At 38.6% G+C, this 17,697-nt stretch overlaps 1 protein-coding gene across 2 annotated transcripts in view; it reads right to left on the bottom strand.

The window, feature by feature from the left end:
- ksr2 (kinase suppressor of ras 2) overlaps positions 1 to 17,697 on the bottom strand; it is a 97,240-nt gene that overhangs the window by 59,825 nt on the left and 19,718 nt on the right. Inside the window, exons 4-5 of one of the 2 annotated variants that reach the window (XM_062416985.1) lie at positions 8,666 to 8,701; positions 7,204 to 7,705 (exon numbers count right to left, since the gene is read on the bottom strand). In XM_062416985.1, the coding sequence (XP_062272969.1) occupies positions 7,204 to 7,705; positions 8,666 to 8,701 (538 nt within the window). The remainder of the gene's footprint in view (positions 1 to 7,203; positions 7,706 to 8,665; positions 8,702 to 17,697) is intronic. The other variant, XM_062416986.1, reaches the window with a different exon arrangement.

Genomic DNA, 17,697 nt, shown 5'->3' with positions numbered 1-17,697 from the left:
TGTGTGTGTGTGTGTGTGTGTGTGTGTGTATGTGTGTGTGTGGGTTGCCCACAGAGCATGTACGTGATTCAGTGTTTGCAGGTGTTCAGTGGGGTGGGAAGTACTTGATTGACAGCAGAAATTGGTTTTCACATTTCAAAGTCAAATTAGTAAATGTGGGGAAAGAGTGGCGTCATTACTGACAAGATGTTAAATACATTAACAGAAGAAAATTACATTTCTGGCTCTGGCAATATAAAAACAAAAAACCTGCCTTTTTTTAGATTTTTAGATTCAGTTGTGTCCCACCTCGATGTATTTCAATAGGATTTCAAAATTGTTTTTATAATGGACACAATCGATCATGTTATGTAGGGTTAACAATGATTTGATGACATTTTCACATCTTACCTGCAGACACTTCAGTCATCACACCAAAATGAGCTGTTTAATTGGCACTGTATTGATCCATACAGCATTGCTCTTTAACCCTGGCAAATCCCTTCTGAGCCAAATGGGCAGCCAATATGGATATATTGACAGAAAGTATGTGTTGTTTGACAAATGCCAAGCCGATTTTCATTTCTTTTTCAACATATGGCCTAGTTAAATATAATGAATGATGCTTTATCTTTAGGTTGATTACTTTTTAAGCAAATGTATCTTAAACGGTATCTTTCATTCTTTTAATGAGTTGGAAATCAAATGTATGAAAAGCCTATAGATTCTAATGTCTAGTATATGTATCTCAAGCTTAACTCCATAAACATGTATGTCTGGGTCTCCTCTGTGGGACCAATAATCCAATCCCTTCTTCTTAACCTTCTTCCAAAACACACCGGCAACCAGGTGTCCAATTTAATTATAGGGATGAGAGGAATATGAAGGCAAGTAAAAAAACAACAGACATGCATTACCAGTTCTGGCTAGTTGTTTTGGTAAGGGATGATCAGAATTACTAATCTCCTTAACGATGAGTAAGAGTAAGAAACTAGGCTATAATTCATCTGAAAAAAACACATTTGGTTCCAATGACTGTACATGTACTGATATTAACTAATAATATAATGAACTGGTTGTTTTATTGTATTTAATGGTCAATATAGGTTAGCTCAAATTGTAGCAGCAAATGAAGCTAACTGTTGGTTAAGTTTATGTAAAGGACTCAAAATTGAATTTCTTCGCTAATGTGCCAGCAGTCGTCTATATCTACTGAGTATTTTATTATAAGTATTTGCTTCCAAGAAAAAGACACGTTTGAGTGACATTTTTATCACAAAGTATAAAAGCAAATGATAATTTAAATGTGAACTGTAGTCTCCTACGGCATGCATTTTGCTGTGAGTGTAGACTGAATGACTCAGACAAATGTCAAACTTTCTTAAATTCCCCAAATAAACTTAGTGACATGCCTGGACTCAGCATATTTTTAATGCTGGCAAACCACTTATTAATTATAGACTTGTGAGTATGTTTTGCTACTCTTTGGTCATACTGATATAAGTATAAAGGAGGGGATCATTGTAAAATACTTCTTAATTAAGTGCATTCTTACTTTATTCAGGCTATGAAAAAAATGTCTTCTTCTGAACTTGTTGTTTGAGAGGATATGTTTTACCAAGTAATCACACAAAGTAGATAAAAACCAATAATTTAACCGTAACACAAACAGCTAAATAAAATATGCGAGATCTGAAATGTGGGGTTGCTGCAAGTAAAAAAAGAGTGTAGCACTTCTTTAATGGCTTCGACTTTAAAAGAAAGGACACTGTGTCACTTGCAAATGACTTCACATGCTACTAATTGGCAAGATTATTCTACTTGTTAAAAACATGCCAGAAGTTCTATTTTTATATTACATCTATCAACCAAGAGCCTGAGTCATTACCATAGGAACAAGGAGAATCTGCTCAGTGTCTTTCTCCAATGATCTTCTGAACATGTATGAGACTAATGTATATATATTCTATTCAACTACACAGCGCAGTGAAAAATATTATCTTATCAGTAGTGTCTCCACATTTTCCCATTAAAGGACTATTAAGCAGAATATATTGAACATATATTATTATGGTTTCCATAATGTCCACATAGTAGGGATCCAATTGTAATGAATACCATGTTCAGACATTCCCTGTTAGCAATCACAGCTTAAAGTTTGATACTGAAGGTGCACACAGATGAACAGAAAGGATTGTACGTCTGGAGATAAATGTTCTGTGATGCAGTGATGTTTCACTGAGGGGATAATAACATATATATCTAATCTTAAATAACCTAACTCATATGTTTTTAATTAATCACAGTTAATCACATATTGGTCACTACAGTCAAAAATATGTAATTGTTTTTGAGGGTGAGGAGGGACATTTAGTTGAAATGATTTAGTTCCTTTATTTAGTTTTTACTTTCAGTAATGCTTTTTTAAATTATTTGAAGCATTTTTAAATGTGTACCTTCTCAAATGCATCTATTTCCATCATTTTAGTTTTTAAAAGGGGAATATCTTTAACTCTCATAAGATTATGTGTACATTTTTGATACCCATCCTTTGGCATTTTGAGGTCTAGTTACCTATCACCAACTATGGTATTTACATCTGCTTGAAATAACAGCTACAACATAAGGCAAAATGTATTTACTAATTAAATGTATCCAAATGAAAATATGTTTTTAGATTAACCCCAGGTTACAGAAACGATCCCTCCTTATTGATCCCTGCAATATGAATGTGTTGCTAGTACTTTTCATTATACTGAGAATCAACACCTAAACAATTGTTCTGTGAAACTTTCTGCTCATTGTTTTGGTTCACAGACAATCTGATTAAGTCATATAAAATTGGGAGCAGCCACAAATGACACAAGTCCAAAAAGTCTAAAAGAAGCTAATTTAGAGAGTTAAGCATCTAGCGAGCCAGCCAGATATCTGTTAGTAGAGGGACCAAACCGATGCTGAAACACACCTGAATATACTTGAACTTAAACTCGACAGGTGGTCAGAAAAAAAAAAAACAACCCTAAAATTTCCTAACACAGGTGAAAGTTTGTTTTCTTTTGCATACAACTTGCCAAACTGGCAGGCGTTTAATTTTGGGGGGGAGGTTTTCTTGGCTTCATAGACATTACTAAACACGTTGGTAAGGAGGTAATTTGCTCATTATTTCTGGGATAGAAATCAGCCTGTGGTTCACTGCGAGCTGAAAAGAAAACACATTATCACACAGACAAACACATTAAACCACAAAGCACAGAGCTATAAAGAAGGAGATGAGGGTTCAAACAGGCAGACCAGAGTATTTGCTGATTTCATACAATAAAAGCGACTGGAAACAAATTTCAGACTATGATTGCAGAAATATTCAGTACAATAGCTGGAAAAACACATTTTGTGCCACTGCAGATCAATAAACACTGAAGTCGAAACTATTACTGTATGCCTTGAGAAAAATATTAAGAGATTATGCACAATGTAACAAACTTTGCTAAACAATCTTAATAATCATTTTAAGAATTATGTACTAAGCTAAAACATCGATATTATCCATATTTGAAAATCCAACACACTTTCACTTTAATTCTCCAGTTTCCACCTTGTAATGAAATACTAAGAAGAGAAAATGCTCCAGAAAAGCAGGATATGATTAACTTTGATTCATGTTTATGTATAATGTACAGTATGGTGAAGCAATTCAGTAATCTTTTATCTCTGGAGTTAATAGAAATACTTGAATGTTTCCAAACAAAAAGGACAACATGCAATTACTGCATAAGAAAAAAAAAAGGTCACTTATCTACCAGTGGCAAAACCAAACCTGAGTTTTCATTCAACATGGTATGCTAGGTATTGTTACACATTCATCTACATAGTCTCTGTGCTGTATTGTGCTGCGATAATGAGATATTGGGAGTTGGGATAATGAGATAAAGGGAAAAAAATGTCTCTTAGGGTTAAAGGGTAATCCCTGGTTATTGTGTTCTGGCCACAGTGCCAGGCAATTAAGCGAGAGAAAATGAGGACCTAAAGAGCACTGCGAGCTTATTAAAATCCTGAGGTTGGTAATAGGTGGAAATATGGGTAGTATGGAAGGAATAGGGTGTCAGAGTAAAAGCAGCCATTAAAGTATGAAATAGCCTTTTGTGGGATATTTTAGAAATTTTTTTCAGGGTTGGTTTGCTCCAGTGAACTTGTTTTTCATCCCAACAGTGAGCCATAATGGGTGAAAACAAGGATAGGAATGTTAATGTTAACGCAGGATGTATAACAATGTACTACTTTAAGACTTCAAACTTCAGGTATTTTCTACTGCATCAAGAAAAAAAAAAAAAACAGATGCCATCTTTGCTATGAGGCCAATTCCCTTGCGCATACAGAAACAAACCAGTGCGTGCACCCCATGCCAGAACTGAATCACCAACTTGATGCTTGCCAGCACCATCCTCCGACCAATTATGATGTATTATGAGAGGTACTTGGCTATCAGAGAAGCCAGCAGATCTGCCCTGTCTCGATGAGTTGCAACATTTCCAGGCACACACAGGCCATTGATTAGAGGGGCTCAACTCACAGCCTGCAGTCTATCAGCGCTCAGGGACCGGTAATCAATTCTCTAATGCCGTTTGAGCCTATTCACTGCAGCTATGATCCACTCCTCACTGTGCAGATACACACATATGCACACCCACGCGTACGGACGTGTGTGGCTGTAGCCCAGTCCGCAACCAAGGACACACCAAATATAACCCAGATGGCCGTCGTAAAAGCAGAGGACAACTCCCAAATATTAACTTACCAAGTGTAGCAGTGATAGGGCACTGTCATCTAATGGCATTATCAAAATGAGTGCAGCTCTCCTGAGGCAGACTCTAGTTCCTGATTACCTAGCAGTGGTGGACCCTGTTCGTGGCCAAATCTGATCAGCATAGCACCAGACGCAGGCATGGCCGGTCAGGAACTCAGCCCCGAGGCCCCTTATCTCTACCGACAGACCATTGGTTCTTCATGGGCAATGATGTCCTCCTAGGAATTAATCTGATTGGGCTCTGGTGGAAGATTATGTTCTAGTAAAACTGCTGAGAGGAAAGGTGGGGCCCCAACTTCCTTTCTGTACAACATGGATCAGATGGAATTACGCTGTGAGACCTAGTACAAATCAGGAGAGAGGAAGCGCTGAATCTCTGAATGTTCGCTTCAGGCAGGCCATCTGCTGAAATTGACTGACCAGCGCTAACTTACAGCAGAATATGGTCTCTAAGAAACTTTATACACAAGATTGTCCAGACAGTCAAACAAATCTGTTCAATGTGAACCACACAGCCTCCAGATCATAACAATATTTGGCGTAATATTTTCATTGATTTCACCTCATAGGCCTTCTACACATACCCAATGTGTCTTTAAAGGTTGAATACTTTGAAGACAAAATGAGGCTTTATTATAAATAAATTAAATACTCAAAGCCTCATTTATCAACTGAGAATTCTGTAAAAGAGCTTATCATAAAATACAATCATATGCCAATGCAACCGTGCAAATACACCTGACAGAAGTGCATTGTGCTACTGCTGCAACCAAAACTATGTCTCATAACACTATAAACTAATCATATATATAATATGTTTTATTCATTAAAATGTTTGTGTGAATAATGCACATTTATGCTTTCATCTCTGCTAATTAACATTGCAACAACAAAAAAATACAATTTGAGAGGATTTTACAGATATTGAGGCCTTGTTTTTCATCAATAACAAGCTTCATTATCAACAAATGCCACCAGCTAATGGGTTTTTTTCCTATTTTTGTGAGCATGATTTATTGATTTCACATTCTGATTTTGTAATTCTGTCCCTCAAACCTTGCCTTCACACACAAATAGCCCCTGCTTGTGCTTCTGTTCAAACTGTATGTATACACTCAGGTATATTGTCGATTTCCCCGATTTTCAGCTTCAGCCCTTCTCACACTCAGGCTGCTTCTGTGCTCATGTGAAACTTCTGCTCTCAGATTTCTGCACTGTTCTCAGGTTTTTTGTGCAATAACCCTGTCAAATCCCCCCAAGGAAAAGAATAACAGGTGTACTGTTGACCAATGAAATGATCCCTGCCTCCTTGTGGGTGCTTTCGCTTTACTTCTTAGAGCGTGCCATATGGGCGGTTACTCTCTCACCAGGTTCATCCATTTCCACCCTGCAGGGCTTCATTATGTGTACTTCACTTGCTTTCTTTTCAACTTTTGGGATAAAAGGACATTTAATGTATTTACCAGCGCCCATACTTTTTACTATAATAGAAATTAGAAAACGTCACCTTCATGACAAAAGAGTGGGAGGATAGTGGATCGCCAAAGCCAAGGAGCTCAAGTCATTTCTTTTATTTTAATGGTTCTATTACTTATTTCAATTTGGACTGATTAAGTTATATATGCGGCACAAGAATACATCCATGATAATATGCTTGGGTTTCAAGTGTTGTATGCTACATGCAGACTGTTGCTAGGCAACTAACAACAAAACAACAAAATGGATGTCACTGTGTTTCTTTTTTTCTTCTTCTGTATTTTAGTGTTTAGGAATTTATTCCAATCTCAGTTAATGTTACAGCATAATTACTGGAAATTGAGACACATTTAGCCACTTTAGCTAATTTCTCTGAGTTCGACAGCCCTGCTAGTCATCAGTTCAGCATTTAATAATATCTGTGACACAACTTAAGGATTTCTTCAACTTAATCAGTAACAGACCCCTCGTTGTTCAACTGGAAAGCTAGAACTAAATGTCTGTAATGTAATGAGTTAACATGTAACTGATTTAATTGCAGATATCAGATATGGTACCTGCAAGTGGGGACTTGTTTACCATATTTACAATATGTGAAACCTTTCTGATAGAGAAACATATGAACATATAAATCTGAGCTAAGAAAAATAATATTGTGTATTTGGGAACAGATCATAAGTGGAAAAAAAATATGCCATTATAAAAATATTACAGGTGTAGACAAACATTTAACAGCATTAGAAAACCTTAATTACTTTTAATCTCTAAAGGGCCACGTCAATCAATTTGGGACTGACAGCTGATTTCATTTCTATGTTTTGGAATTTTTGGTAGTGTGACATGTTTATTTTGATTGGAAGGTGGATTGGGCCTTTAAATAAACACACAAAACTCCAAAATGGTCACCATTGCTTGCAATTAAAAATCCATGAGAGAAATAGACTTACTTTGGTGTCTGGGTTTCATCCAAACGGTTCCCCAGCTGGAACTCGTGGGATTTGCTGCGGTGCAGTGCGGTGAAGCCCGGCAACAGATGGATAAGCTTGCGGCTTGGTGGAGGAGGCGTTCCTGGGGCCTTCACTTTATTCCTTCGCCGCATGGGGGGAGTGCCAGGAGGGGTCATGGTGTTGACCACCAAGGGAGTCCGAGGAGGCGTGTGGCCAAAATGCCTCTGGCGGGGTGATGGGGGCAGGGAACGATGACCAAAGTCCAAAGGAGGGAAAAGCCCTGTGGCGGGGCTGTCGACAGTGAGTCGATCGGCATAAAATGGGGGGGGCAGGGCCTGGGGGCTGTGGCACATGTGCTGGTTGTACTTGGACTGGACTTTGGGGCTTTGGGAGAGCTGGAACCGGATCCATTGACTGGCCTCTGGCTGGCACACCGGAGTGTTTTCTTTACCTGACTCAGAGGTGGGCCACTGGATGGACCAGTCCTGCTTTGTCTGGCTCCCTGTCAAATGAGAACAGAGGTACAGACTGATTTTAACACAAAATACTGCAAAATACTGTATAAAATACATGTTAAAGAGTCAATTCACCCAAATTAAGATGTTCTTACTTCTTGTACCAAGCCATGCAGATAGTTTATTTGCCCAGGTTTTGAGATTTCACTCACTTATCTGTCTGCTACATCTCAACATAGTGAAGGTGAATGGAATTGTATTTGTGGTGCTCATAGCACTAAAATATCATATCCAAAACAATTCAATAGCAACTCATCAGTAACAATGTCCAGGTTACTCTGGATAATCCACAGACCTGGCTGTGAAACAATTTTCACCTGAAGCACTTTCTGCTGAAGAAAGTCTTTATGAAATCTGTTGAAACTGAGTTCTTATGTTTCAGTTTCATTTTTAATTATTTTTCAGCACTCACACGTCATTGTAGATACTGTGTTTCATATCTTAAAACCTGCACAAATAAAACAAAAACTTATCTGCATGTCTAGATACCACTTTTTTTTCATAATTTGGGTGAACATTTGGGTGTAATATGGTGTTGCAAGTTAAAGTAAATTGTTTCTTGCCATGCAGTTAATACTAAAACATCTATTAGCTCTACATCTTGATTGCAGCAGTAAGAGAAATCTTAGCAGCAAGCGGACATTAAGGACCAGCAAATGTGCTCGGTTTGGAATTAACTTTGCTGTTATTTGATGCAAATGTATTAGTAATGCGGTAGTATTCAAATATACTGATGTGGAGCAGATTAAGCATGAATGGATTGAGCACGAGAGTGAGAAAAATGGAGGAGTGCGCCAAAACAGAAGAGCAAAGCTGCATGAGTCATAACACAAGCCGACTTCTGGAGAAACTTTTTTTTCAATGAGAAAGAAAGAAGAGCAGAGGCAAAAGCTTGAACATAAGCAGCCAAAATTAAGTGTTTTTGAGCTCAGATGACAATACTTTACCTCCGTTACTGTGCAATTTATCCTCATCAAGTTGTTCTTCAGAAAGAAACAAAAGAAAAATGTTTTTATTGATTTGGCAGAGAGACTGCTGAAATAGTTTGAAATAGTCTACTTGTCTTTCCATCTGCAGTTATGGAAAGCGAAAAGGCTGTTCAGCAAAAAAAAGTCATAATGTTGGTGGAACCTGGGTAGCAGCAGATGCAGTATCTCATGCATGACTGAGTGTGGGTAAAATTGACCCCACAGTCTTCAAAATGGCAACTGACTGCCAAGCGGCCATTAATGCAAATTTCTGTCAACAACTCCTTTTTTTTCTTTTTTTTTCTTGTTTGTGTGTCATTATTTTTCCTCCTTGTGACATTGTCTCTAAGGAACTATGAGCATCAATAAACACAAACTTCAAACACAATATCAACACCAACAACATCAAATGAACCAGGAAAAACATCACCCGTAATAGGTCCCAGTGGAATTTCAAAACTTGGGGGGCAAAAGAAGGCAACAGCCTTTTTCATTCGATAATGTTATGATAAAGAGGCCGCGAGGAAAGAAGACTGCATTGTCACAAGGGACGTAATATATAAGAATTTCAAAAAGGGCATATTTTAGTCATCGTGACTGGAGGTTCTTAAATGTATTGTTAAAGACTACAAAAAACCCACACATAATGTTAAAAGTCTGCAGGTTGTTATTTGAGTTTGTTGTGAATAAAATATAGAAAAACGTTTTATTTTAACATAAGTAGAGGTGTAATGAGTGCCCTGTTAAATGTGATAATAGTCGCTAATACAGCAGCAAATAGATGCCATCCTTTGTGTTCTGTTTGTGTAATTAAAAGCAAAGGTTACATGTTTGATTAGGAGAGCAAAATGAGCCCTATTGATCTTTGAAACACTGTATAGGTTACATATAGTACTGTATATGGCATCTGCATCATGTTCTCACCATGAATTGAGCAAAGGAAAGTGGAAGGAGTTATTTCAGGCATTCACGTGCGTTAGTAAAAGTCCTGTTCATCTTCTGTGTAGACAGTGTTAGGTGACCGATAGTTAGAGCACTTGAAGGTTTGGATGTGCATGAAACTTGGATGTTGAATCATCAGTCGAAAAGAAAAGCAGACCTGCTAGAAAATATATAGTTCATTGATTTTAATAAGTGACAGATATGAGTAAAAAAAAGGCCAACTCAGTAGGAAACATGCATTCACCCGGCTTAAAATTACATTGCACACCCTGATAATTCCTTAAAGGATATAACCCACATTTTGTAGGGATATATTTATGTTTAAAGTTTAACTAATCTACATTATTATACTAGCAATTGGTTGTGTGATGTAAAAAAAAAAGGTTGCTTGCAGACAATTAATACTATTAATACCTTTTTCACAGCGGATGTTCACATCATACCAGGAAAAGCACAGGTGTTACTAATAACATGATTAATGGCACTATAGCTCCCCTCAGCTATGAGAAACATTTAAGTGTCTATAATTCATTCTTTAGATTTTATGGCCCACAACTCTGGTATTATGATTCAGTTTCACCATCCTCACTAACTTCTGGAAAACCATCTGCAGCACCTGCCCAGAACCATTTGCTCGGCTGGTGCATATGGCAAAAAAAAGTTTTGAGGGGGGATTTTTCACTAAATATCACAAGTGGCCAATGCAAAGAAGTGCCTGCAAGGCTGAGCGACAGAGCCATATACAGGTGGTGGTGTTTTGAACCCAATTACAGCAACAATGCATTCTGAATTTGCCATAGCTCAAATTTGTACCTACAGGTTTCTTCTCCATAGCCACAGCTGCTGAGGTTCTTGGGTATTGTAGTATGTAAAGCAATACAACATAATTTCTCAGACACACAGTTAAAACTGATGTCCACAATATGAAACATTAGTATTGTTAAATTATCCAGGAGCTACCACGTTAAGGAACGTTGACAGATTCAATATCAAATACCTCTAGAACCAGAAGTTAATTTTGCAAATCTTTAGTTTGATTTACATTATGACACATTATTACACCAACATGAGCAAACGTATGATAAAGGGTGTTGAAACGGCTTAGTTCCTGCTCTGTGGCTGAAGTTTTCCATCAGTAAATCTGGTGTTGTCTTTGGTTGGCATGGAAACCTGCTGGTTTCCAGCACTGAATGGCGCATTGGTTATCTATTCCCTGCACATACAAATTAACCTGAAAAGTGAAAGTACAAAATGTAACATCGTAAACATGAGAGCTTGCTTTTTTAAGACATTAAGTATCATTACTTATATTTGCTGTTATTTTTTATATTGATTGAGGTTCCAGAAATACAGATCAGATTTGTGAGGAGTGATTAGTCTCATGAATATACAGCCTATTGACAGCACCTAGCTGTAATTCACATTTATGGAGATTAGCCCGTAGGGTCCTCTTGAATCATGCTGTTACTGGTGCTTTGGCCTCCGTGTGGCTCCCTGAGGACCACACTTACACTGTGCCCGTACCCACATTAAGAGGCCCACATCGCAACCTTAAAAACCCCTTCAGAAAGATATCAAGATGCAGAAAGGATGAGTGGGCCCAAAAGAGCACTCTTCCACAAATGTAGGGAGAGGATGAGGGAGATGCTCAATCAAGCCTCCTTTATTAGCGGGAATAAAACCACAACAAGCCACTCAGAAATGTAAAAGTTCAGCTCGACCCCACATGAACGAATAAAACTAATCAACGGCCACTGGAGAGTTCACACCACCAAGCCTTGGATTGCAGATGGGAGGCAACAGAAAGCTGATTGCTTTTGATCGGGTCTAGAGGTGTTTAATATCTGACACACAAGGTGCCAATTTGTACTGTCTATTTTAAAATTAATAACTAGCTAAATCTAACAAGATGGGTTTATTTATGTCAAGCAATCATTTAAATTTTTTTTTTTTTTTAAACAAATTAAATTATGCGCTTCCCTTTGGTAAATATATTCTTTCATGCGGCTGCCTCATTTTAAAAATACTTTTGACATCACTCATCAAACTGATACCCAAGTGAAAAGTCTCTGCAAGGGAAGCAATGAACTTGAATCACACTCATGAAACTGTTGCTTCAAGTAATGAGTCAATTCATCAAGAGCACTAGTATCTTAGCAACTGCTTCAGCAAAACAGTAGCAGGACTTGTCTTGTGAATTTCTTGTTTCATATGATCTCACCTAAGCAAAAACCCTAGGCAAACCAAAAGCTGCCCACTGCTAAATGAGACGAAGAACACAGGCTGAGCATAAACCCTCTGAGAGCTGAGATTTAAGTTAGTCAAATGTTTGTGGTCTGTGCTTGTTAGAGAATAAGTTTTAAAAGTTGATTTTCATGAGGAGCTTTGATTGAAAAAAGTCCTGCAGTTCATCATGATGTCTATTGGCTAAAAGACATTTAAACAGGGCAGTAGCTTGCTGATATTGTGGTTCAGTGAAAGCATTCCTACTCCTGTATCTGTTTTTCTTTGAGACAGATTAAGTCATTTAAACTGTATCATAGTGACGATCATAACGCATGTACAGCTACTTTTCATTCTCAGTTGTACAAAAACAAGTTGACGGTGCTATGAGCAAGCAATCAATGTCACATTCTCCAGCCCAACTGTGAAGTGTATAATTGTATAATTTGACAGAGTGCGTCTCGACTAGACATTTCTGCTGGATGTCTGCTCTAATTTGCTGGATTACTGCCTCTAATTTGAAAATGGGACTTAAAAGCTTGAAAGATAGAGTGTGTAGTGAGATTTGAACTTCAACAATAGCAGTAACCATTTTCTCTTTATAGTATGATCATGTGACTTAATTTTCAAGTTAAGTTTGGGAGAACTAACTTCCTGGAGTCTCCACTAGTTGCCTGGCAACTGACCAATGAATAGTCCAGTACACAACCCCCCATAAAATGGTTAATTGTAATTTGTATGCTTCTATTTTTGTACCAGATAAAATGAACAAGATACAAGGTAGAGGACTGTCACCTTTGCACAGAGCCAGGCTAGCAGTTTTCCACTGCTTCCTGTCTTAATGCTAAGATAAGCTAACCAGCTGCTGGCTGAGAGTGGTGTCGATTTTCTCATCTATCAGCAAAAAAGTGAGCAAGCATTGTTCCCAAAATGTTGAACTATTCCTTTAAAGTTCTTATCCCAGACAGAGGGGAAAAAAGAATCATTACTTAAGAATCAGCACTGTTGAGAGACATTTTTATACTCCTGGATGTGTATTGATTAAACAAATTACCCGGTGTTAATTAATGAGCTTTGGATGTGTGATTGATTTTTGAGACAGAGCCAAGCAGTTGATTCTTTCTTCTAGTCTTTATGCTAAGATAATGGCCTTCTAGCTCTAGCTCCATACTTCCATAGTATCACTCCATAGTCAACCACTCAAAAATGTGTTGTTGTCTTATTGTTCCTACAGACGGATGTTTGAGCTTCAGAGTGCAGAATGATGTACGTATGTGCAGAGTTTGACACAAAAAGGCTGTTTTTACATTCACCTGAAAGTTTCTCTGAATTCATCTTAAATATGAGTTCAAGGCTGGTACCTACAATTTATGGCATCACTAGTTTGGAGCTAATCGTGGTCCACTATGCAACTTGTGCAACTGTTATGAGGAAACTTGAAGCCTCCGGTACAATACACTTATGTCCAGCAGTTAAACTTTTGAAAAGAAAAATATTTGCATATTCATTGATTTTGGAAGAGGGCGAAGGAGTGGGAACAGAGAGGCTGTCATTTTAGGGATTTTAACAAGGAAATACACATTCTTATTCAAAATAGAGTATTTTTACATATCTTAAATCATGCCTGAAAGGGATCTTTAAAGTCCCTGAACACTCTGCCTCATATCTTAGAAATATTAACTTCAAATAATGACTGAATAAGCAACAATCAAAGCTTAAAATCTTATTGGTATTATTTAAAGTTAGGACACTCAAAAACTCTAATCTATACTAATCTAAAATAATCTTCTTATCATGACTGTGTGGGAGTGATGTTCCTCAGATTTGATTGACAGGAACCAAACAACCTTCCAGCTGTCTTATTCAAATGTTTCTAAAGCCAAATTGGTGCATGCAAGTATGTGAGAGGAGCAAAGAGAAAACAGATAAATAAGTTACCTTTCATGTAAAATTAACCAAATCTTTTTTGGATGAAACAAAGTGTGTTCATGTGGGAATTCATCAATCATAGTTAGAAGCTGACTGAGAAAATAATATTTAATGCACACATTATGGTGGTATCAATCTTCCTCTCTGACTCTAAATGAAGGTGAACAGAGAAGGAATAAACTAATTTCCCAAAATGTCAAACTCTTCCATTAATGAATCTTTATAGATCAGTGTTTCTACGCGTGTACGAGCCAACACTGGTCCGAGTTTATGCACAACTATTTCAGTTGTAATTTGAGAGCTGTATCATCAATCTTTCACTCTCTTCTCTCACCTGAATAACCCCCATCTCTGCATCAATTTTCAAACCAAACAATGCACCAAGAACATTTACAACTGATTCTCCTCGGCAGTGATTAATGCAAATAGCACTCCCCAGCCCCATTAATGGGCCAATCTTAACATGCGGTGAGGCTTTGAGAAAGGCAGATAACAGCCCCATAATTGGACTAATTACCTCTAGATGTGTTGCCTCTTTGGGCTAAATGGCAATGAAATGCCACTGGGACAGTAGCTGGTCAATCTTACTGCCACTTGTAAACAGGATTTGGCGAAAGGGCAATGACTATGCTCAATATATGCAGTGTCCCTTTTGAATCTTGACTTTTGAGTTGAGGGATTGTGGACATTCTTGCAGTGTAATCAGTAGGAATCAGAGTTAGCTAATTAGTTAGCAGCCAATAAGGACCACCCAGGGGTCTTCAGGAAGATGGGTGCTGGGGGTTCGGTCAATGCCTCCTCTGGTCGTTTCGATTCCCTGTTGCATCTGCTTCTTTCTTCTCGACATGACAGCGTTTCTTCTTCACCTCCTGTCGTCACCACTCTTTCCTCACCCTGATTTTCTCTCATGTTATGCCATGTCCCTCTTCTCCCCCACACATCCCTGACTCTCCCTTTCCTCTCGCCTCCTCCTCCGATCTGCTTTCTCGCATATTCTCTGCCTCCCTCTCCTCGTTTTTTTTCCCTTTCTTTCCTTTCCTTTTTTCTTTTTTTTTTTACTGATGGCATTTGAAGCCAATTAGGTGTTTGTTTGCATGTGAAGCTGTCTCAAGGCAAAGCATGGGGACATTCCTTTAAGCTATCAAAGATTACAGAGGAAAGGCACCAAGGAGACCTGTCGTGCAAAGCAAAGATCAACACTATTAGCCTGATCAACAGAGGGACTCATATTCAAGAAATTCTTCATGTGAAAATATTTGTATGAGTATGTAAGTCTGTGCGTGTCAGTGTGTGTGTGCGTGCGTGTGTGTGTGTGTGTGTGTGTGTGTGTGTGTGTGTGTGTGTGTGTGTGTGTGTGTGTGTGTGTGTGTGTGTGTGTGTGTGTGTGTGTGTGTGTGGACTTGTCTAGAGGGGCGGTCTGGATAATGTGTGTATATTGCGGCACAAAGGACCGACCGGCTGCCTCCGAATTGTATGACTCATCCTCATTGCAACTCATGGACTGCAATCCCAAGAGCCTGTAGTGAAAAATTCTATTAACTTGCATTAGTTTCCTTCCTCCTCCATTACACCACAGAGCAACATACATTCACTTAGGATGCTCTCTATTTCTCCAGTTATGTGGTGTATTAACTGCCTAGACTGTAAAGTAAATGAATGTCCATGTCTGCCAATTACATAATTCCTGATGACTCACAAACTGGAACAACATATTTTCTTTGAAAAAGCATGAGCATAATCTGTAATCCTTCTCCCTGATCTCAGTCATAATGGTTGCATATATCTTTACTTTAACAACAACCTCCGGATTTTTAGAGAAAAATGTAACAATACTCTAAATGTATGAGTATCCTCCGCTTCTTGTTTAGCAGTGTGTAACTGCAAAATGCTCTCATGGGGCTCTGTAACGCCTAAGAAAAACATATACTTCTTCTACTCATGCATATATACAGCAACCATACAGGTACACACACAGATGTGCAAACTGCAATGCGTCGAATATATGACACATCTCCCTCTCAAAGCTCCATCTGGGCAAGAATATGAAGAACAGTGCTGCACACCCCGTATTTCTCTCGGCTGAAAGTGCCTCTCACCGCTCTTTGTAGGGGTGGTGTTGCTGTGGTGCATTCCCACATCTCCAGCCAGCCTCCCTGTTAGAGAGCCCATTAGTGGCTCTATGTGGCCAGACCCTGCCTTTGGAGAGTCAGCGAGAGGCTAGCGATGTAGAGAGGGGTGTACGGATGAGGCGATGGGAACAAAGAAGAGTAAAGAGAGGCAGAAAAGATAATGAAAAACAATAAACGGGAGGACAGGAAGAAAGAAAGAGGCAGAAAGAGATGTAAAGGAGGTGAGGTAATGAAACAAAGAGGAAAAGATGAGGGCAGGCATTCATAAATGATTTTTGTATGGCAACTTCTAGTCTAGTTTAAGATGTGAGCCTTACTATGAATCCAATAAGATTGTGGTTTACCAGGAGTAAGTTTTGAGTGGAAGTGGCTTAAGTGTCATCACCTGAACGAAGTACTGCACTTCTTCTATGTGATAACAGGTAGTTGTACACGGACAGGAGATTGTTTTCCCTTTAAAATAGTCTCTGTTTCCATCATTCTCAGATCGTCTGCTGACTCCTGGTCTAAGACTTTGATGTCTTCCCAGGTAATGTTGTGACCGGTTTTAATCTGGCCTTCGCAGACATCTGATATTGTGAGTTTCCTGTGTTCATTCAGTCTCTTATGCAGGATCTTTGTTTTCCCCATGGCTGTCATGTGTGATCAGCCCAGCCATGACAGGAAGTCCTAATAGGATGCTCCTGGTTCTCCACCTTTGTCCATACTGATCTAAAAGTCAGGTGTCCAACTGAACAGTGACACGTTTTTCTTGCTGTAATCATTCCTCCTGTTCATAATGCCCTTCATAATGCACTTTGAATGTAAGTGATGGGAGACGAAATCCACAGTCCTCCTTGCGTGCAAAAATGTATTTAAAAGTGTATTGAAGCTAACATGAGTCTTCAGCCATCCAAGTTAAATCCTTTCACTGAAGCTAAACAGGAAAACACTGTCCATCAAGACACAAAGAGAGATTTTTATAACTAAAATGACTGTTAGTGTGGCAGATATCCACTTCATTTGACTAACTCAGATGGCTGAATCTTCACATTATCCTCAATCTTTAAATACATTTCTGCTCCATTCGAGGGCTGCGAATTTATTCTCCCATCCCTTACATTTTAAGCACATTTTGAGAGGCCAGTGTGAACAGGAGAAATCATCACAGCAATAAATGACAGTTTTAATGTTCATACAAGGCACCTGACTGTTGATTTGACAGAGTGAACCTATCCTTGAAGTGTCTGCACGATTCAATCTGTCTCTTACTTCTCGTCATTGACTCTTTGGGCCAGAACAATACCAGAAAAAAAGACAGGAAAGGGGTTGAAATCGACCAGGAGTTAGTGAAAACAGGGGCTGAGCTATCTCCATGACAACTCAGTAAAGTCCATCCACAGAAGAATCTGCAGAAGCCACAGAAAAAGCTAGTAAGAGGAGGTCAAGAATGAACTTTCACACTCAGCCGTCCATATAACTGTTTGAAATTAATTGTCAATTTGGAGAAATATGTTAAAAGCATGATGCAGCCCTGTTAAATAGCTGGAAAGTAGTAAAGAAACAAACATTTCCAGCAAATTGAACACCTGCTATATTTTATAAAGAAGCTACTGTTGTAACTAAATCTATAGTATGTGTACCGCAGCTCTATATCAGGCTGGTAGTGAGAGAGGGCAGTGAGGTGGGTGGGGGGTCTCCAAGACGTAAACGGTTATCTGCTGGACAAATCTCCTCCATCCCAGCCTATTGTGGTTACATTCATGTGCTATAATTGTAGACGGCTGGTCAGAGCTGGTCTGAGACTCT

Source organism: Scomber scombrus, chromosome 4 (assembly GCF_963691925.1).
Source record: "Scomber scombrus chromosome 4, fScoSco1.1, whole genome shotgun sequence".
Lineage (NCBI taxonomy): Eukaryota > Metazoa > Chordata > Actinopteri > Scombriformes > Scombridae > Scomber > Scomber scombrus.
This window is presented reverse-complemented; position numbering and strand designations above follow the sequence as displayed.